Below are 15,547 nucleotides of genomic sequence, written 5' to 3'. Positions count from 1 at the left end.
GTGAGTCTGTACCGCGAGAAAACCCACTATTATCAGTTGTGAGAAATAAAGCCACTCGTGTGGAAACCTCCGTTCCAAACACTAGTTTATTACACACCAAGTAATGACTCTGAATATGAAAATGAGGGCATTGAAGGAATCCACGGTGACAATATCTCCTTTACGGGCAAAAGTGGCTTCAAAGGGAGTCTCTGGAAAATGTCCAATGACAAGGCTGGGCACAGACCGCGTCACAGGACCCCGTCCCATGTCACCGGAAATCAGCACAGGGGGAGGGAGAAACAAAGGAGTAAAATTTCCAAACTACTTCTAATTAAGAACAATTTAACTTGTTCCAATTGCTAAGTGGGCGTATTTAAAATGTAAATAAAATACGTAAAAAGCAGTGCACCTTGGAAGACTAAGGAAATTACAAAGGATGTTAATTTTTGAAGTTATCATGTTAAGAAAACATGATGGAATCAGGCGGATAATTGAAAAGTTTCTTGCTAATTGTCAACATGTCTTCATCCCCAAATGGTGTAAGAGGACACGAAAGGCTAAGGATTTCATTCTAGACAAACATCTCTACAAAACGTGCTGTGACGTCCCCGCGGAGGCCCCTCAGCTGGACTCCCGTCCCCCAGAGCCAGATCGCCGGGGCTCCGGGGCCGCACGGACGCTGGGGGCCCCGGGCAGCCGCCGCCGCTGCCGGAACTGGCGGTCCCTTCCCGTCACTTGACGTCCATGGCCGGGCTGCTCTGCAGGCTCTCCTGCCCGGGACGGGCCGCCAAGGAGTCCGGTCTGGTCAGCTTGAGCCTTCGGCCGGTCTTACCGCAAAACACACTCTCGAATTCCTGAAGTTAAGAAAGAACCATTAATGCTGTGGATTTACGGACTCGGAAACGATCTCAAAACACACAAGGCTGGGGATGCCCATCCGGCTCAGCCAGCGGTGGTGGGCAGCTCTCGGATCTCGGGTCGTGAGTGCGAGCCCCACGCTGGGTGTAGAGATTACTTAAGATGAATAAATAAGATCATAAAAAATTACAAATACACCAAAGGTTGGAATTATGACCTAAACTACTTCAAAAGATAGAAACGTGTCACCACAAACTCACGTCACCTCTTGTAAGGGGGTGTGCAGGGTGAAAACAGGAATTCAAACGTTTTTCTCAAAGAGTCTACTATTAATTTTCCAATAATTCCCATGATGCCCGTCCATATTAAAAAGGCTTCTTTATTTAAAAACAAACACCTAGGGACGCCTGGGTGGCTCAGTTGGTTGGGCGGCTGCCTTCGGCTCAGGTCATGATCCCGGCGTCCTGGGATCGAGTCCCGCATCGGGCTCCTTGCTCATCAGGGAACCTGCTTCTCCCTCTGCCTCTGCCTGCCATTCTGTCTGCCTGTGCTCGCTCGCTCTCCCTGACAAATAAATAAAATCTTTAAAAAAAAATTAAAATAAAAACAAACACCTATACTTATGTTTTCTAACACAGTAAAATCTGCACGCTACTGAACCATTTTCACCTGTGTGTGCACGTTTGCCGGGCCAGCTGTCCCGTAGCATCACTACTGTCCCCCTGCAGAACTTCCATCACCCACTAGACACCGGGCCCATCACTACCCCGCGCACACGGGGGGAGTGCTCCGGGGTGGGCCTGGCATCAGGGGTCGGCTCTGGAAGCTGAAAGCTGGCTCCCGCGGAGCCCTGTCCACTGCGGCCCTTGCTCCCGCTCTCTGCCTCTAGGAACTTTGACAAGTCCCGGGCTTCACAGCAGGGTCAGACTGGCCGTTTCCTGAGCACACTGGGCAGCCCCAAGCTCACAGAAGAAGGCGAGAGCAAGCACATGGCCTGATCTCATCAGCCTCTGGGAAACAAAGATCGGGGTACACAAAATGTACAAGGTGGGAAAGACTACAGGACGGAGGATTCCATCTCTTTAACAAAAAAAAGGACGGGGGCGGGGCATCTGGGTGGTTCAGTGGGTTAAAGCCTCTGCCTTCAGCTCCGGTCATGATCCCAGGACCCCCGCCCCGCATAGGGCTCTCTGCTCAGCAAGGAGGCTGCTTCCCTTCCTCTCTCTCTGCCTGCCGCTCTGCCTACTTGTGATCTCTGTCAAATAAATAAATAAAATCTTTTTAAAAAGGACAGGGAGGGAAAGAGGAAGCCATCGTGGACTCAGAGATGTTGAGCACCACCAACCAACGTTCGGCTGGACGGCATCTGGATCCTGACTCAAGGGGGTGGGCAGCACAGAGACGGCTGCAAGCCCATCGGGGCGTCTGGATGTGGTGTGGCTCTTTAACCACGTGTCTACATTCAGAGATGCTCTTGAGAATGAAACCGAGAGATCTGCGGGAAGGCTTTAAACCACCCATCGAGGGCCACAGGACGGGGATACTGACAACGCGCCCTTGTGTCCGAGGAACACTGGAGCTCTGTGCTCTGCTCTCCCCATGTCTGTGCATGGATACGTTTCTGTAACTTTTTTTTTTAAAGCATAACATTCTTTTTTTTCTTTTAATATTTTATTTGTTTATTTGACAGAGATCACAAGTAGGCAGAGCAGCAGGCAGAGAGAGAGGGGGAGGCAGGCTCCCTGCTGAGCAGAGAGCCCAATGCGGGGCTCGATCCCAGGACCCTGAGATCGTGACGGCAGCCGAAGGCAGAGACTTAACCCACTGAGCCACCCAGGCGTCCCCTGAAGCATAACATTCTTAAAAATTAAATTTACGTTTATAGATTTTCTATTATGGTAAAAAAAAAAATACAGAACATGAAGTTTTCCATTTTAGCCACTTTAAACGGTTTTACCCAGTGGCACTACCTTCATGATACCATGTGATCAGCACGGTTTCTGACTTTTCAGCATCCCCCCACGGACACTCTGTCCCCATGAGACACGGACTGTCGCCCTCCCCCAGCACCCACCCCGTGTCCCACTTTCTGCGTACGAATTGGGACCACACAGAGGTTGGTGCAGAAGCTGTCCTTCCGTGAGCGGCAGCCTCAGGGGCGCCCGTGCCGTGGCCGGTGCCCAGAGCGCTGCCTTTTTGTGGCCGAACCACATTCTGCTGTCGGTGCACACGCTGTGCTTATCCACTCCTCTGCTGATGGACACTTGGGGGCCTCCACGTCCAGGCTGCTGTGAACATTCCCATACAAGTGTCCACCCGGGTCCCCACCCACAAATGCAACGGCCCATCTGACTTTCTGAGAACTGTCACCCCATTTTCCACAGCAGCTGCACAGTGTTCCGCTCCCAGACCTGCTATCCCGCCTAGACAGGTCCATCTGTACGTGCCAGCCACATCTACTGGGGGCGTGCGGCAGAGCCTCGTGCTTTGGATTTGCATTTCCCTGATGATCAGGGATGTTGAGCATCTGCTCACGGACCTGTGGGCCATTTGTTTATCTTCTTTGGAAGAAGGTACTCAAATCCTTTGCTGGTTTTGAATCGTGTTGTCTTTGTCGCTGGGCTGTAGCGGGTTCCTCCTGGATTCACATCCACCAAGGGACGCAGGAGTACCGCGCTGCACTGGTAACACCAGGCCCACCAGCGGTGGCCGCAGTGCACTTCCTGCGCCTGCACTCGGGCTATACCTGCTCAGATCTATTTTCTTCCCGAACTTTAAAGGGCCTGAGGGTCTAAGATGAGCCACATTTTGACAATTTCCTATGTATATCCTGACACTCAAAAGCCCAAAATACAAAATATTTGTCCATATATGAGAAGGTAGAATTTACCTCTGAGAATAATTACATAAAATTCGCAAAGAAGGAAACCGTCACTTCTGACAAAGAAAGTATCGAGACTTCGAGAGCGTCGTGCACACGACAAGGTGAGTGCCAGGCGTCCACCTGGCTGTGCACACTTCTGCCAACAGTGGGGAGCCGCGGTGCAGTCTGGGATCCCCAGGGCCCCGGCACCTCCTTACCGGCAGCCGCCGTCCTACCCTCTCCACCAGCATCTGTTTCAGTGAAACGACAGAGTTTCAGGGGAGTTTTACGAGTCAGAACACCCTGAGGTGACGTCGAGCCAAAGCTGATAGGCACGTGAGGTTTGTAAATATGAGAACGCCTGATAGAAAGAGCGACTTTGGGGGCACCTGGCCGGCTCAGCAGGAAGAACGTGTGACTCTTGACCTTGGGGTCCTGAGTTTGAGCCCCAAGTTGGGTGTGGAGACGACATAAGTAAAAACAAACTTAAAAAAAGCAAATTTTTTTTTTTTTTAAAGACGTTCCTTATTTATGACAGAGACACACAGCGAGAGACAAAGCACAAGCAGGGAGAGAGGGAGAAGCAGGCCCAATCCCAGGACCGTGGATCATGACCTGCGGGGAAGGCAGACGCTTAATGACTGAGCCACCCAGGTGCCTTGGAAAGCAAGTTTCTTAAGAGATAAGAGAGCGATGGCTCCAACTGCACATCAAGGAGCCGTGCCAGGAAGCTGGGAAGACCACGGGCGATGCAGGCCCCTGCGAGCGCGGACCCACCTGAGCACATGCGCAGGGAACCAGGCCGGGCCTCTCGGAGCAGGTCTGCCTGACAACAGAGGACAGGAAGAGTCCGGTTTGTTTGTTTTGTAAAGGATTCTTTTTTAAAACTTTTTATTTATTTATTTGACAGGGAGGGAAAGAGAGAGAGCGTGCAAGAACACAGGCAGGGCAGGGGCAGAGGGAAGCAGGCTCCCCGCTGCGCAGAGAGCCCGACGCGGGACTCGATCCCAGAACCCTGAGACCGAGACCTGAGCCGAAGGCAGAGGCTTCACCGGCTGAGCCCCCTAGGTGTCCCGAGAGCAAGGGTCTAGGTCGCTATTAATGGTCCCAACCTAACAAACGCAGAGCTCACCAAACGGACAATACATGTTTTTTCCAAATAAATACAGAACTTTTAAAAACTGACCACAGAAGAGGTCACAACAAAAGTCTCAGCAAACTTTCAAAAAACCGTTTCTTTATACAGACCATCTTTGCTTATGAAAACGTAATAAAAAAATGTGAAAAACAGACCAAAAGCTTTTAAACTCAAGATGCCAGGAAGATTAAAACTACAAAAACATGAAAACGGTAAACTGTCAGGACAACGTACAAGCAAATTACAACAGAAAAAAGCACTACCGTGTGCCCCACAAAAGCCGCAGAGCGGAACAAGACCAGAAGCCGGGACACCCGCGGCCGCTGAGAGACAAGGCACAGAGCCCCGGCTCGGGAAGGGCAGGACCAGCCCACGGGGAGCTCCCGGCACTGCCTGGCCACAGCGCTGGTCCCAGGTCTCCGCGGGAGGTTTTGCTCCTGCCATGCCCACCCAAGCCATATCTATACACGAGATGTAAGAAATGAGTTTCAACGTCTTCGCTGTCTGAGTCCATACAAAGACGCTTCACAGAACTGTTCTGTGCGGAGCGCCTTCATCGCATACGGATGAATCCTATTAATAACTCACCGCTGACAGGTACACAAAGCCAAACGTTAAATCATTTTCATTTTTGGTTTTTATTTATTTATTTGACAGAGAGCGAGAGAGGAAACACAAGCAGGGGGAGCTGGAGAGGGAGAAGCAGGCTCCCCGCTGAGCAGGGAGCCCTATGCGGGGCTCGATCCCAGGACCTTGGATCATGACCTGAGCTGAAGGCAGAGGCTTAACGATTGAGCCCACCCAGGCGCCCCAAATCATCTTCAAAAATATAAAAGCTTTTCTCCAAAGAAGACATCCGGGTGGGCCACAGACACATGAAAAACTGCTCAACATCCGCCGGCTCCACGAGCATCATCGCGCCCGTCAGAACGGCTAGAACCGACCAGTCAGGAAACGACAGGCGCCGGCGAGGATGCACAGAAAGGGGGACCCTCCCGCGCCGTCGGCGGGGACGCAGGCTGGTGCGGCCACTCCGGAGAACAGCGCGGAGCTTCCTCAGAAAGTTGACAAGACAGCTGCCCTATGACCCCGCAGTCGCACTACGGGTATTTCCCCCAAAGATGCGGACGCAGGGGTGTGGAGGGACACTGCACCGAGCGCCCAGAGCAGCCATGTCTGCCGTAGGCGAGCTGTGCGAGGGGCCGAGACGCCCTTGCACGACGCACGGATGACGGGCAAGATGCGGCCACGGCGCCTCCGTCAGAGGACGAAGACCGGCTTTTGCCTCGACGTGGTCGGAACCGGAGGGGATCGTGCGAGTGAACTCCGTCGAGCAGAGTCGTGGGTAGGGCTTCACCCACACGTGGAATTTAAGAAAGAAAACAGCAGCCGAGGGAAAAAGGCGAGAAGTCGAACCAGAAACGGACTCTTGTCCTGTCTGGCAAGACGGTGGGCGGAAAAGCCGAGAAGGCGGGTGCCGGCCGCGAGGCGGAGAAGGTAACCCGAAGGCTAAAGCGCCAGAAGGGGAAGCGCCGCCGTGGCCAAAAGCCCGTCCCTGCGGCGGCGCCGGCTCCACCGCGCATTCCGGAGGGGCCGGAGCGGACCAGGCATCTGGCACCGAGTCCAGGCCTGGAAAGAGACGGAGGTTCGTGCAGCTGGCGGGGACGGGGACGGTCGGCGCCCCGGCGGGTAAACTTCGCGCAGCGCCGAGGTCTTCCTCCTGAAATGAGCCTTGCGCGCTGCTGAGCTGGGGCTGGGGTGACCTCCCAGCGAGCGCGTGAGCAGGTGCGAGCCCGCATCCCCCAGGACCACCGAGGCTGGCCTCGCCGGGCGCCGCGGAGGCAAGACGGCGGTTTCCCTGCAGCCGCGCGCACCGGCTTTGCCACTTGTGCCTGCGCCTCTGTCCCTAGGCTGAGCTCCGCGGTCGATCGCGTCACCACCCCTGCCCAAACCCGCAGCGTGAAAATCCCTGGAGCCTCGCTGACGCCTCCTGCGGGAATCTGCGGAACCCAGACGCAGGAGGGCGAGAGCAGTGACACCGAGAGGAGAAGCTGGAGGCGGGGGACGTGCGAGGCCGGCGGACAGCCGCGGGCCCCGGTCTCTGCCACGGCGCGAAGCCGCTGCTCGGTTCAGGGCCACCGCCGCTCGGTGTTTTCTCTCACGACGGACTTGGCCCTCACAGAGCGGCGTTTTAAATTCTTACAAAGAACCTAATTAAATACCTCATCCCTTAAGAAAAACAAAGAAACAGACTCCGCACTCCAGAGCACACGGAGGGCCAGCAGAGCGGGCGCGGGCGGCGCCGGGGGCCCGGGACGGGCAGGAAGGGGGACACCTTCCTGTGCTGCTGAACTCCGGCGGCGGCCGGATGTGCCCGTCTGTCCTATACCTGCCACGGACACCATCACGCTGCGCTAACTGGCTAGAATCGAGAAAAAAAGCTTCACAAAAAATGCACACGAGAGCATCATTTTATTAAAATTCACAGCCTCCCCCGAACACATAACATCAAACGCGAGCCGCGCTTATGGTGACCCATAAGCCACTGGGAGGGAGTGGGACGCAAACTCCGCTCTGAGACGCGATCGCACGGGCGATGCCGCGGCGCCGTGCGGACAGAGTGGGGACGGAAACACAGCCGCGGCCCCCGCTTTGGAAAAGGCTTCGCATCGACGCACCAACCTCAGCTCGGTCCCTGCCAGATGCCGCGACCACGGCAGCCGCACGATGGCCTGGACAGGGAGCGGCGCCGGGGTGCATGGGGCTTGCCCCCCCAGGGCCTCAGCAGCACTCGGCCTGACCACCAGCACGCTGAGGCTGGCACCGGGCACCGAGGTGCCCCCCAGGGCAGAGCAGGGAAGCCAATGCCGGGAGCACCCCGTTCTCCCATCTGACCCCCGAGGAAGGGGCGGCTGCGCTCCCTCCCGCTCACACCACGCGTTCGGCCCTGCCAGGAGCCATGCTCGCTCGCTGGAATTGCCCCTGGGACCGAACAGACAGGCTCAAGGCGGTTCTGGCTGCACTCAGGGGCCAGGTGCTCGGGCCCCAGGGCCCCCACGTTGTGCCCGGTCACCCAGCCCATGGAAGAGAATCGCTTCCGCGCCTTCTGAATGCGTGTGGGTTCCAGACTGGTGAACACTATCTGCCTCTCTCTTCCTGCCTAACTCGTCTCGCTTCAACCCTTCACGAAGCTGTCATAGGGTAACGGGTGTCCGAAACCCCGGCGAGCCCCATCGGGTCCGCTGCCCGCAGCAGGGGCTGTCACTCAGACGCCCCAGGTCAGCGAACCGACCCAGGCTGTGACCATCAGTCCGTAAGTGACATGCTACAACTCTAACGAGCTTTTGTTCAAAGCGAACTCAGTATCCGGCACTGGATTCCAGGAAACAAAGGACCGTCAGGGGCATTTTAGGGAAAAACGGATGAAAAACATCACTTGTAGGTTTATAACATTCTGAGACTGCACCTGCCCTCATTACTGACCTTTTTGAGAGAGTCTCCGTGTCTTTCCTGAATGTACTTCAGGAACGCCGTGGTCCACTGCAGAGTGGTCGCCTTGTCCGTCTCCGCGTTGCAGAACGGGACTAAAAGATTCAACTCGTCACAGCAAATGCGGATCCTGCGCCTACAGGCAAAATCCAAAGTAATCACGCTGAGAAGCAGGCGCCAGGCCACTGCTCCTGGCCCGGCCCCCGGCGCTCAGCCGCGCTCCGCTGGGACTGCCCAGCTCGTGGGCCCGGAGCAAGGGCCAGGTTCAAGTCTCCAGACCAAGGACAGAGCCAAATCCCCCAGAGGGGAAGCAAAATTGCGTGTGCACTTTCCCTGGGGAGATCGTTCCTTACTCAGGGCTCACGACCCGTGCCAAGGGACTCACCCGCAGCTACGTCACAGCTTTGACCGCCAAGGGGCCCCAGCTCACAAAAGGACCATGGACCACCCGCCTGCTAAGACCCCGACACCCAGTCTTTTTAGAGGTAATTTTTTTTCAGAGAGAACTGAAATCACAAACTGGGCCTTACGATTAGACCACGTCAACTCTCGGATGACACCCGGCGCCGCGCCACGTCCTAGAGACGCTGACACAGGGCAGCAGACGGAGCACGACCCTTGCTGCCCACCCTCCCACGCACACACGTGGGAGCTGACGCAGGGATCTCGTCAGGCAAACACGACAGCTGGCGCTTATCTCCAGTCCGTGCAGGGGACAGATCGACGTCACCGACGAGGCATGGAGGTGAGAGGGAGCGAACCGGCAGTGTGGTGCCCTAGGGGACGGCAGGCTGCCAACCTGCGGGGAAGGGTCCTCCCACGGCAGGTACCCAGGAAACGCTGATGAAATGTCAGGGTGGGAAAGCTGCCCTTCGTAGCTCACTGACATCCTTCAGTTTGAGAGAGCGTGTGCGCATGTCTGTGTGCGCGTGCGTGTGTGGGCACGGGCAGGCTAGCTAGCTGTAACACGTCCCTTAAAAAGAAATAAACTGCCTCAGGTCAGCGCTGGAGCTACATACCTGCCTTGCCCCGTGCTGCGTGCGGAAAGGACACTGGGACGAAGTACCCGTCAATGACTATGTTAACTATGTTAATTATGTTACGGAAACATCGAGTAAAAACCCAGCTGCAATACAGAGAAATTAACCACCTTTTGGTTCTACATAAAATCTAAATAAATTTCTAAATAAAATCTGCAGATAAAACGACCTAAATAACAGTTTTAACCTCCTCCCTCCCCAACATTCTTAAAAGAAACGGGCAAAGCTGGGTGCCCTGGTGTGCAGCCCAGCGGTCTCCCAAGGCCCGCTCACAAGGCCGGCGCCTGACGGCTGCTGGGAACTGCGATCTCGGGAGGGTTCCCAGCACCACTAGTGAGGTGCCTAACCATGCCTAAAATGTTGGTACAAACAATACGGTTCATGCTGAGCGCTGGCTCTCCTTCTGGGGCTCACCAGGGAGGGAACGTCCCCGTGACCCGCTCTGCCAATAAAATCCTGGGGCACCGAGTCTCTCGCGAGCATTCCCTGCTGGGAAGCTCGCCGGCCTCAGGACCAGGGGCCGAGGGAGCAGAGCGCGTCTGGGAGGCGACACCCAGGAGCTCGCGTCTGGCTCCCGGACTTCTCCCCAGGCACCTTGGCTAAATTTGCTGTGTCCTTTCTCTGTAATCGCTCACAGCTCGAAGTCTTCCTAGCGAATCATCAAACCTGGGGTGACCCTGGGGACCCCGGCCCGCCGAGCTGAACCAAGTCAGCATCTCCTCGGCCAACTTTTCTCCACTGGGAACACATTGAGAAATAAATGAACTGCTGTTTCAGGAGTAACCTGCCTATCATCACCAGTAACTGTAGCAAGCCTGCGTGTCGACAAGCAAGCACACGCGTTACCTTCTATCTCTTTCCATGCGGTTGTGCCTCTCCCTACGCTGCGACCTTCCTCCCTGGGGCCCGCTCTGGGTCTGCTCCCCGAGGTTTGCCTGCGAGGACTCCGCGGGCGGCCAAGAGCCCTGTGTGGAGGTCGAGCCTTCGCCCACGTTCTGAATCTCTCCAAGGGCTCTTCGTTCTACACCTGTGTCCAGCTGGCGCGCTCTACTCCGGTTCCTCTTACTTACGGCTTGCTTACATAGCGCTTCTTCTTTGCAAAAGAAGGAAAGAGTGGCATTTAATTTTTTATTTTACTTAACTTGTCCCCATTAATGCTGAATGTGTTTCATGGCATTTTTCAAGCCCGAACTGACATACGAGCGGACGAGGAACGCCCAGAACTGAGCGGGAAGAGCCGCACCCTCTACGGTAACCAGTACAAGCCGTTCGCGCAAAGCTCCAAGCACCAAAGCACAAAACTGAACATAAATCTGTAACTAAATTAAAACACCCCGAGCAGTGTGTTATCAACAGAACCTTGTCCGAAGTCCCTCATTTATCAACAGGTGTTAGCTGCTGTCTGGGAATAGGGAAACCAAGAGGTTGTTTGACTTTTCTGATGTTCAGAATGGAAAAAACAAACTTTCTCCCCAGGATTTTCTTTTATACGATCACTCTAACGGGACAGCAGGTGCTCTACCTCCCATGCTCAGAAGAGGACAAGACCTGTGTGCCCTAGGGCTCAAGGTGCCCCCAGCTGACCAGTGACTCCGCCCCTGGGGGGAGGAATCACGTCACAGCTCTTATGTGTGCCGAGGGAACACGGCAAGCCCCACCGCATCGAGGCCAGGCGGCGCCTAACCCCTGTGTGCGGTGACAGGCATTCCTGAAACGCCAGATGAGACCGAAGTCTCTGTGGCCAAAGGGTCCCTCCATACAGCTTTCACATCGGGACCTGCGAGGAAGACACGGCGGGGAATTCACAGCGTTGGGACTATCTTGTTCCTGAAGCAAAGGAATTAGTACGTGGTTTCACCACCAACCCTTCACTCTGCACAGGGAAGCACCTACTTCTGCATAAAAAGTCCGAACAGGGAGAACAACCCACTGCCTGGAGGAGGCAGCACTCCACCCCCGCACCCCCCCACCCCCGCCCCCATCAGCTCTCGAAAAGCTAGGTGTCCTTTCGTCGGGTTAAGTCGAAAAATACTTTGTTTACAGGGAGAAAGGGGCTGAGAGCTCACTCTCAAGGTGAACAAAGTTCAAACAGCCTTTGACAGTTTCTTTCTTTCTAAAACTTTCTGAATCAGCTTATGGCCTCTGGCTCCCAACTCAAACCTTTGCCCATCCCTAGACCGTCTCCTAAAGCTTTCAGCAGGTTTCAGACTCCTGCCCCACTCGTGAAATAGAAAACAAGACAAAAAACCAAAAACACAACTATTAAGTGCTTTCAGCAACTTGAAGGAAACAGAATTCATGCAAGTCTATCATTTTTCTGTTTATGGAGATCACCAGTAAGAAAAAGCAGCCCTCAAACTCAACGACTCCGTCCAAAGCATAAATATGACGTGTGAGGAGCACAGGGTGGCTCAGTCGGTTTGGCGGCCGACTCCCGATTTCGGCTCAGGTCGTGAGATCGAGCCCCGCCGCGGGCTTTGTGCTCAACAGGGGTCTGCCTGAGATCCTCTGTCCCCTTGCCTCTCACCCTGCTTGTGCGCTTGGTCCCTCCCTCTCTCTCTCTCAAATATAAGGATAAATCTTTAAAAAAGAAAAGAAGAATTCATGTTTATACTCGGCCTCTTGCCGTCCCCACCCTCGGCCAAGAAGTCCAGCAGGACAGGGCTCCCTCCGCTTTATGGCTTACCTCCTACTTTAATCCAAACCTGCTCAGGCAAGGCTTTGTTTCTACTGCCCAAAGTCTGTTTAGTGGATTCAATTTCCTGCTGGTAACAGAAAGAGAATGCTCTAGGCAATCCAATGTCCTGATGCTTGGCAGCTTCGAGTACAGAACACGGGTTCCCAGAACCCTGGAAAAAATGAGGCGACAGCAAGTTTACCAGCACGCACGCAAATCTAATGCCGTCCAACCGAAGACAGGGCAAAGACGGTAGCGCGATTTGAGGAACTCTGCGTACATCCAGGACTTTAAGACGTTCCCAAACCACATGAACGGTCTTGATTTTAAAGACTATTAAGCTCCATGAAAGAAAAATCCTTCAGGCCTAATGAAAATAAAATCCACCTAGTGCAAAAGAGCAGCCCTGGTGAGTCCCTCCCTTACCTGCGTCTGTGAGAGGCTCGAGCCCCCTGAGGCAGGGCAAGCATTTGCCGTGAACAGAGGGCATGTAAATTGTAAAGCGGTGGCGGCCGCCGCGGTTTTGTTTTTTACCAACGTCGTGCATTTGTTTTGTTGCTGATGAAGAGGGACGTTCATGAACTCGGAAGGATGTCGGATGAGAGTTACCAAACTGCCAACACAAAGGAGACGCGGAGACGCGTGAAGACTGAGTGGCAGGCAAGCGGCCGAAGGCCGTGACCCCCAGCTGCTCTCCCGGCTAGCAGCGGGCCGTCTAGACAGCCCGCGTCTCGCAGGATGAGCGCCCCTCCTCGTGGAAACCTCTACAGAGCCAGGCTCAACCAGCGCAGCGGTGGCCAGGCTCAAGCTTCTTCCTGGAAGGACCAGGCGCTGGATGTCACCTGAGACCAATCTCCCTCGCTCTTTTTCTGGCCATTCTCCAAAATCTGGCGACTAGGGACAAAATGGGGAAAATCCCAGGGTCGGGAGAGACAGAAAGCTGAGGAGCCCCCGCCGCGCAGTGGTTGTTCCTCTTCAGTAGGGGAGACCGAGTGAGGGCCTGGCATCCTGGGGGGAGACTGGAGCAGCGTTCTGTCATCGGGACACCTTCCTGCCACCAAGGCTGCCCCGTGTGTGGAGTCACCCCTAAGCTGAGTCGCGGTGGGGGGGAACAGGCCTCTCCTGACATCTGGGTGGAAGACCTGGTGCAAGAGGTCTGGTCCTCAGAAGCGCCCGCACGCTCGGCTAGGGGCGCGGGCCCGCAGGTGCGGACGCGGGGCGCACACCTCACGCTCGCACGCGCGGCGAGGGGCTCTGCGCTGCGCACTCGCTCAGCACCGGCGGCCGGCCCCTGCCCAGAGCGCCGACCTTTCGGGTGGGCCCCGGACCCAAGGGGGTCTGCTGCCCGCGAAGACCTGGCAGGAGGAGGCTGCCGGCGCTCTCGCGCAGAGACTCCACCTACACCCAGACCCGCCCCGGCCCCGTTCGCGGGGAGACCCAGGCTGCGGCGCGGCGGCCGGCCTCTGCTCCCGGGCCACCCTGTCCACACCCGGGCCCGCCGGGCAGACGCCAGCCGCCCAGTCGGGCGGGCGGCCGCTCCACGGGGCCTTGCCGTGTGCACCCCGCGGGCCCGCGCCCGCCCCCGCCAGGCCTCCCGGGAGGGCGGCGGGGAGGGACACCCACTTGTTGAGCGCCACGCCGGGCTCGGGGGGCTCGGCGCCGCGCGGGGCGGCCGGCGGCTCGGCGGGGAGGCTGTTGAAGCGGTCCTCCAGGCGGACGCGCACGGCTGACTTGGCCCGCGCCTCGGGCGCGCCCTCCGCGTTCTCCTTGCCGCCGCCGTCCGGCGCCTTGGGCCGCGGCGCGCCCGCACCGGAGCCGTCGGCGCCCGGCGTCTTCTCGGCGGGGGCGGGGGGCGCGGCGGCGGAGGCGGCGGCGGGGGCGCCCGCCTCGCTCAGCAGCATCATGCGCAGCTCCTGGAAGTCGACGTGGCCCAGGCAGGGCGCCGCGCCCGCGAAGCCGCCGTCGGCCAGCGCGGGCGGGCAGAGCACCGGGTACACGGGCGCCGCGCCCCCCGCCGCCGCCGCGGCCGCGCGGCCGCCGCCGCCGCCGCCGCCGCGCCCCCCGCCGCCGCCGCCGCGAAGCCGCCCGCCGCCGCGCCCGGCGCCGCGGCCGCCAGGAAGGCCGAGCTGAGGCGCGCGTCGAGCTCGCCGTCGGCCGCCGCCGCCTCCATGTGCGAGTAGAGGATGTGCTGCAGCTGCGTGTACTCCACCTCCGTCATCTCCACCAGGCTCAGGTCGGTGGTCGTGAAGCTCAGCCCCGCCTCGCCCGGCGCCGCGTCCGCGCCCTCGGGGCCCGCCGGCCCGCCCGCCTGCGGCGGCTCCCGCGGCCCGGGGCCCGACATGCCGGAGCCAACGGCGGGGCGCGCGCGCGGCGGGGGGCCGGCGGGCACCGGGCCGGCGCGGCCTCGCCGGGCGACGTTGGGGGCGGGAAACCGCTGGGCCAGCAGCGCGCCTGCGCCGCCCCGCCCCGCAACGGAAACCCCACCCCCTGCACCGCGGCCCCGCCCCCGGGCCCGCCCCCGCCAACCGCCCGGCCGCCGGCCCGCCGTGCCCCGCCCCGCCACCGACGGCGGCCGGCACAGGAGCTGCGCGCGCAGGTGTGTGCGTGTGCGTGCGTGTGCGTGTGCGTGTGTGTGTTGCTGCGGGAGGTGTGCGTGTGCGTGCGTGCGTGTGGACAGCCGGGGGTGGGGGTGCCCGCCCAGGCGGCAGGCTGCGCGCGCAGGTCAGGGGCGGGGCCGGCGGGCGCGTGCGCTGTAGCGGTTCCAAGGGGAGTCGTCTGCCGCGTGCACCCGGTGACCCGTGTCCCGGCCGGACCGCGGCGGTGTGCCCGAGCGTGCGGCGCTCCTCCGCCGCGTCCGTTCTGGGAGCAGGGGCGAGGTCGGGCCCGCCGCGGTTTTAACTCGCTTCCCTCGTGTTGCAGCCCCGACGCTCTGCGGAGCGCGGCGGGCCGGGACGGGACGGCGGAGCCGCCCAGACGGAGGAGCCCGCCGGCGCGAACTGCCGGAGCCGCAGCGCGCGTTCGGGGGGGGGCCTCCGGGTCGGGCCGTGGCGCGCACCGAATCGCCGGGATCATGCCCAGAGCCGAGTCTGGTTCGGGCGCGGGCGGCCTGGAGCCCCGATCCGGCGTGGGCGCAGCCGGTCCGCGGACCCCGACTCGAAGGGCGAAAGCACAGAGCACCGTGAAGGTCCGACGTTCAACAGATGGAGGCGTGTCCGCTGCGGTTTCCGCTCGCTGGAGACGAAGAGCCAGTCCGGCGGTGCGTGTCGGCTTCGCGTCCGGCGGCGCTCCTGCAGACCGCGGTCGTGCGCTGCGCTTAGACGTGAGCTGCGACGGACCGGGCTTCGCTGCAGGGTGCACTCCCGGTACGACGGGAGCGGGACACCAGACACGCGGAGCTCGGGGGCTCTGCCCGGCCCTCAGGAGGCAGCCCCGCGGAGCCCAGAGCCCTGATGAGGGGTCAGGCCAGGCCTAGTGTGCAGGGCGTGAGGAAGTCTCCCGCC

At 58.6% G+C, this 15,547-nt stretch overlaps 1 protein-coding gene across 2 annotated transcripts; it reads right to left on the bottom strand.

Annotated features, from left to right (window-relative positions):
• Positions 1 to 68: 68 nt before the first annotated feature.
• On the bottom strand, positions 69 to 14,388 carry LOC111141419 (transcription factor like 5). 2 transcript variants are annotated; one of them, XM_022493956.1, is made up of 8 exons: positions 14,125 to 14,388; positions 13,671 to 14,074; positions 12,474 to 12,660; positions 12,057 to 12,219; positions 10,217 to 10,460; positions 8,325 to 8,466; positions 4,481 to 4,525; positions 69 to 836 (listed from the first exon to the last, which is right to left on the bottom strand). In XM_022493956.1, exons 1-8 carry the CDS (start codon positions 14,386 to 14,388, stop codon positions 714 to 716), a joined length of 1,572 nt encoding a protein of 523 aa, XP_022349664.1. In that variant the 3' UTR covers positions 69 to 713. The 2 variants fall into 2 exon arrangements, with proteins under 2 accessions (XP_022349664.1, XP_022349665.1); XM_022493957.1 differs by lacking the exon at positions 4,481 to 4,525 and having other exon boundaries at positions 10,217 to 10,463.
• Positions 14,389 to 15,547: the final 1,159 nt, after the last annotated feature.

Source organism: Enhydra lutris, unplaced genomic scaffold, assembly GCF_002288905.1.
Source record: "Enhydra lutris kenyoni isolate GAN:26980312 unplaced genomic scaffold, ASM228890v2 scaffoldscaffold6, whole genome shotgun sequence".
Lineage (NCBI taxonomy): Eukaryota > Metazoa > Chordata > Mammalia > Carnivora > Mustelidae > Enhydra > Enhydra lutris.
The sequence above is the reverse complement of the archived record's forward strand: the minus strand, read 5'-3'. Positions and strand labels throughout refer to the sequence as shown.

What these genes read in the sequence shown, in the direction of transcription:
- LOC111141419 (XM_022493956.1), bottom strand. Translation starts at nt 14,388, where the DNA reads ATGTCGGGCCCCGGGCCGCGGGAGCCGCCGCAGGCGGGCGGGCCGGCG. An exon ending in CCCGGCGTGGCGCTCAACAA is followed by an intron (nt 12,661 to 13,670) that starts GTGGGTGTCCCT and finishes TTGTGTTGGCAG; the next exon opens with TTTGGTAACTCTCATCCGAC. An exon ending in ACGGAGACTCTCTCAAAAAG is followed by an intron (nt 4,526 to 8,324) that starts GTCAGTAATGAG and finishes GTTGTCAGGCAG; the next exon opens with ACCTGCTCCGAGAGGCCCGG.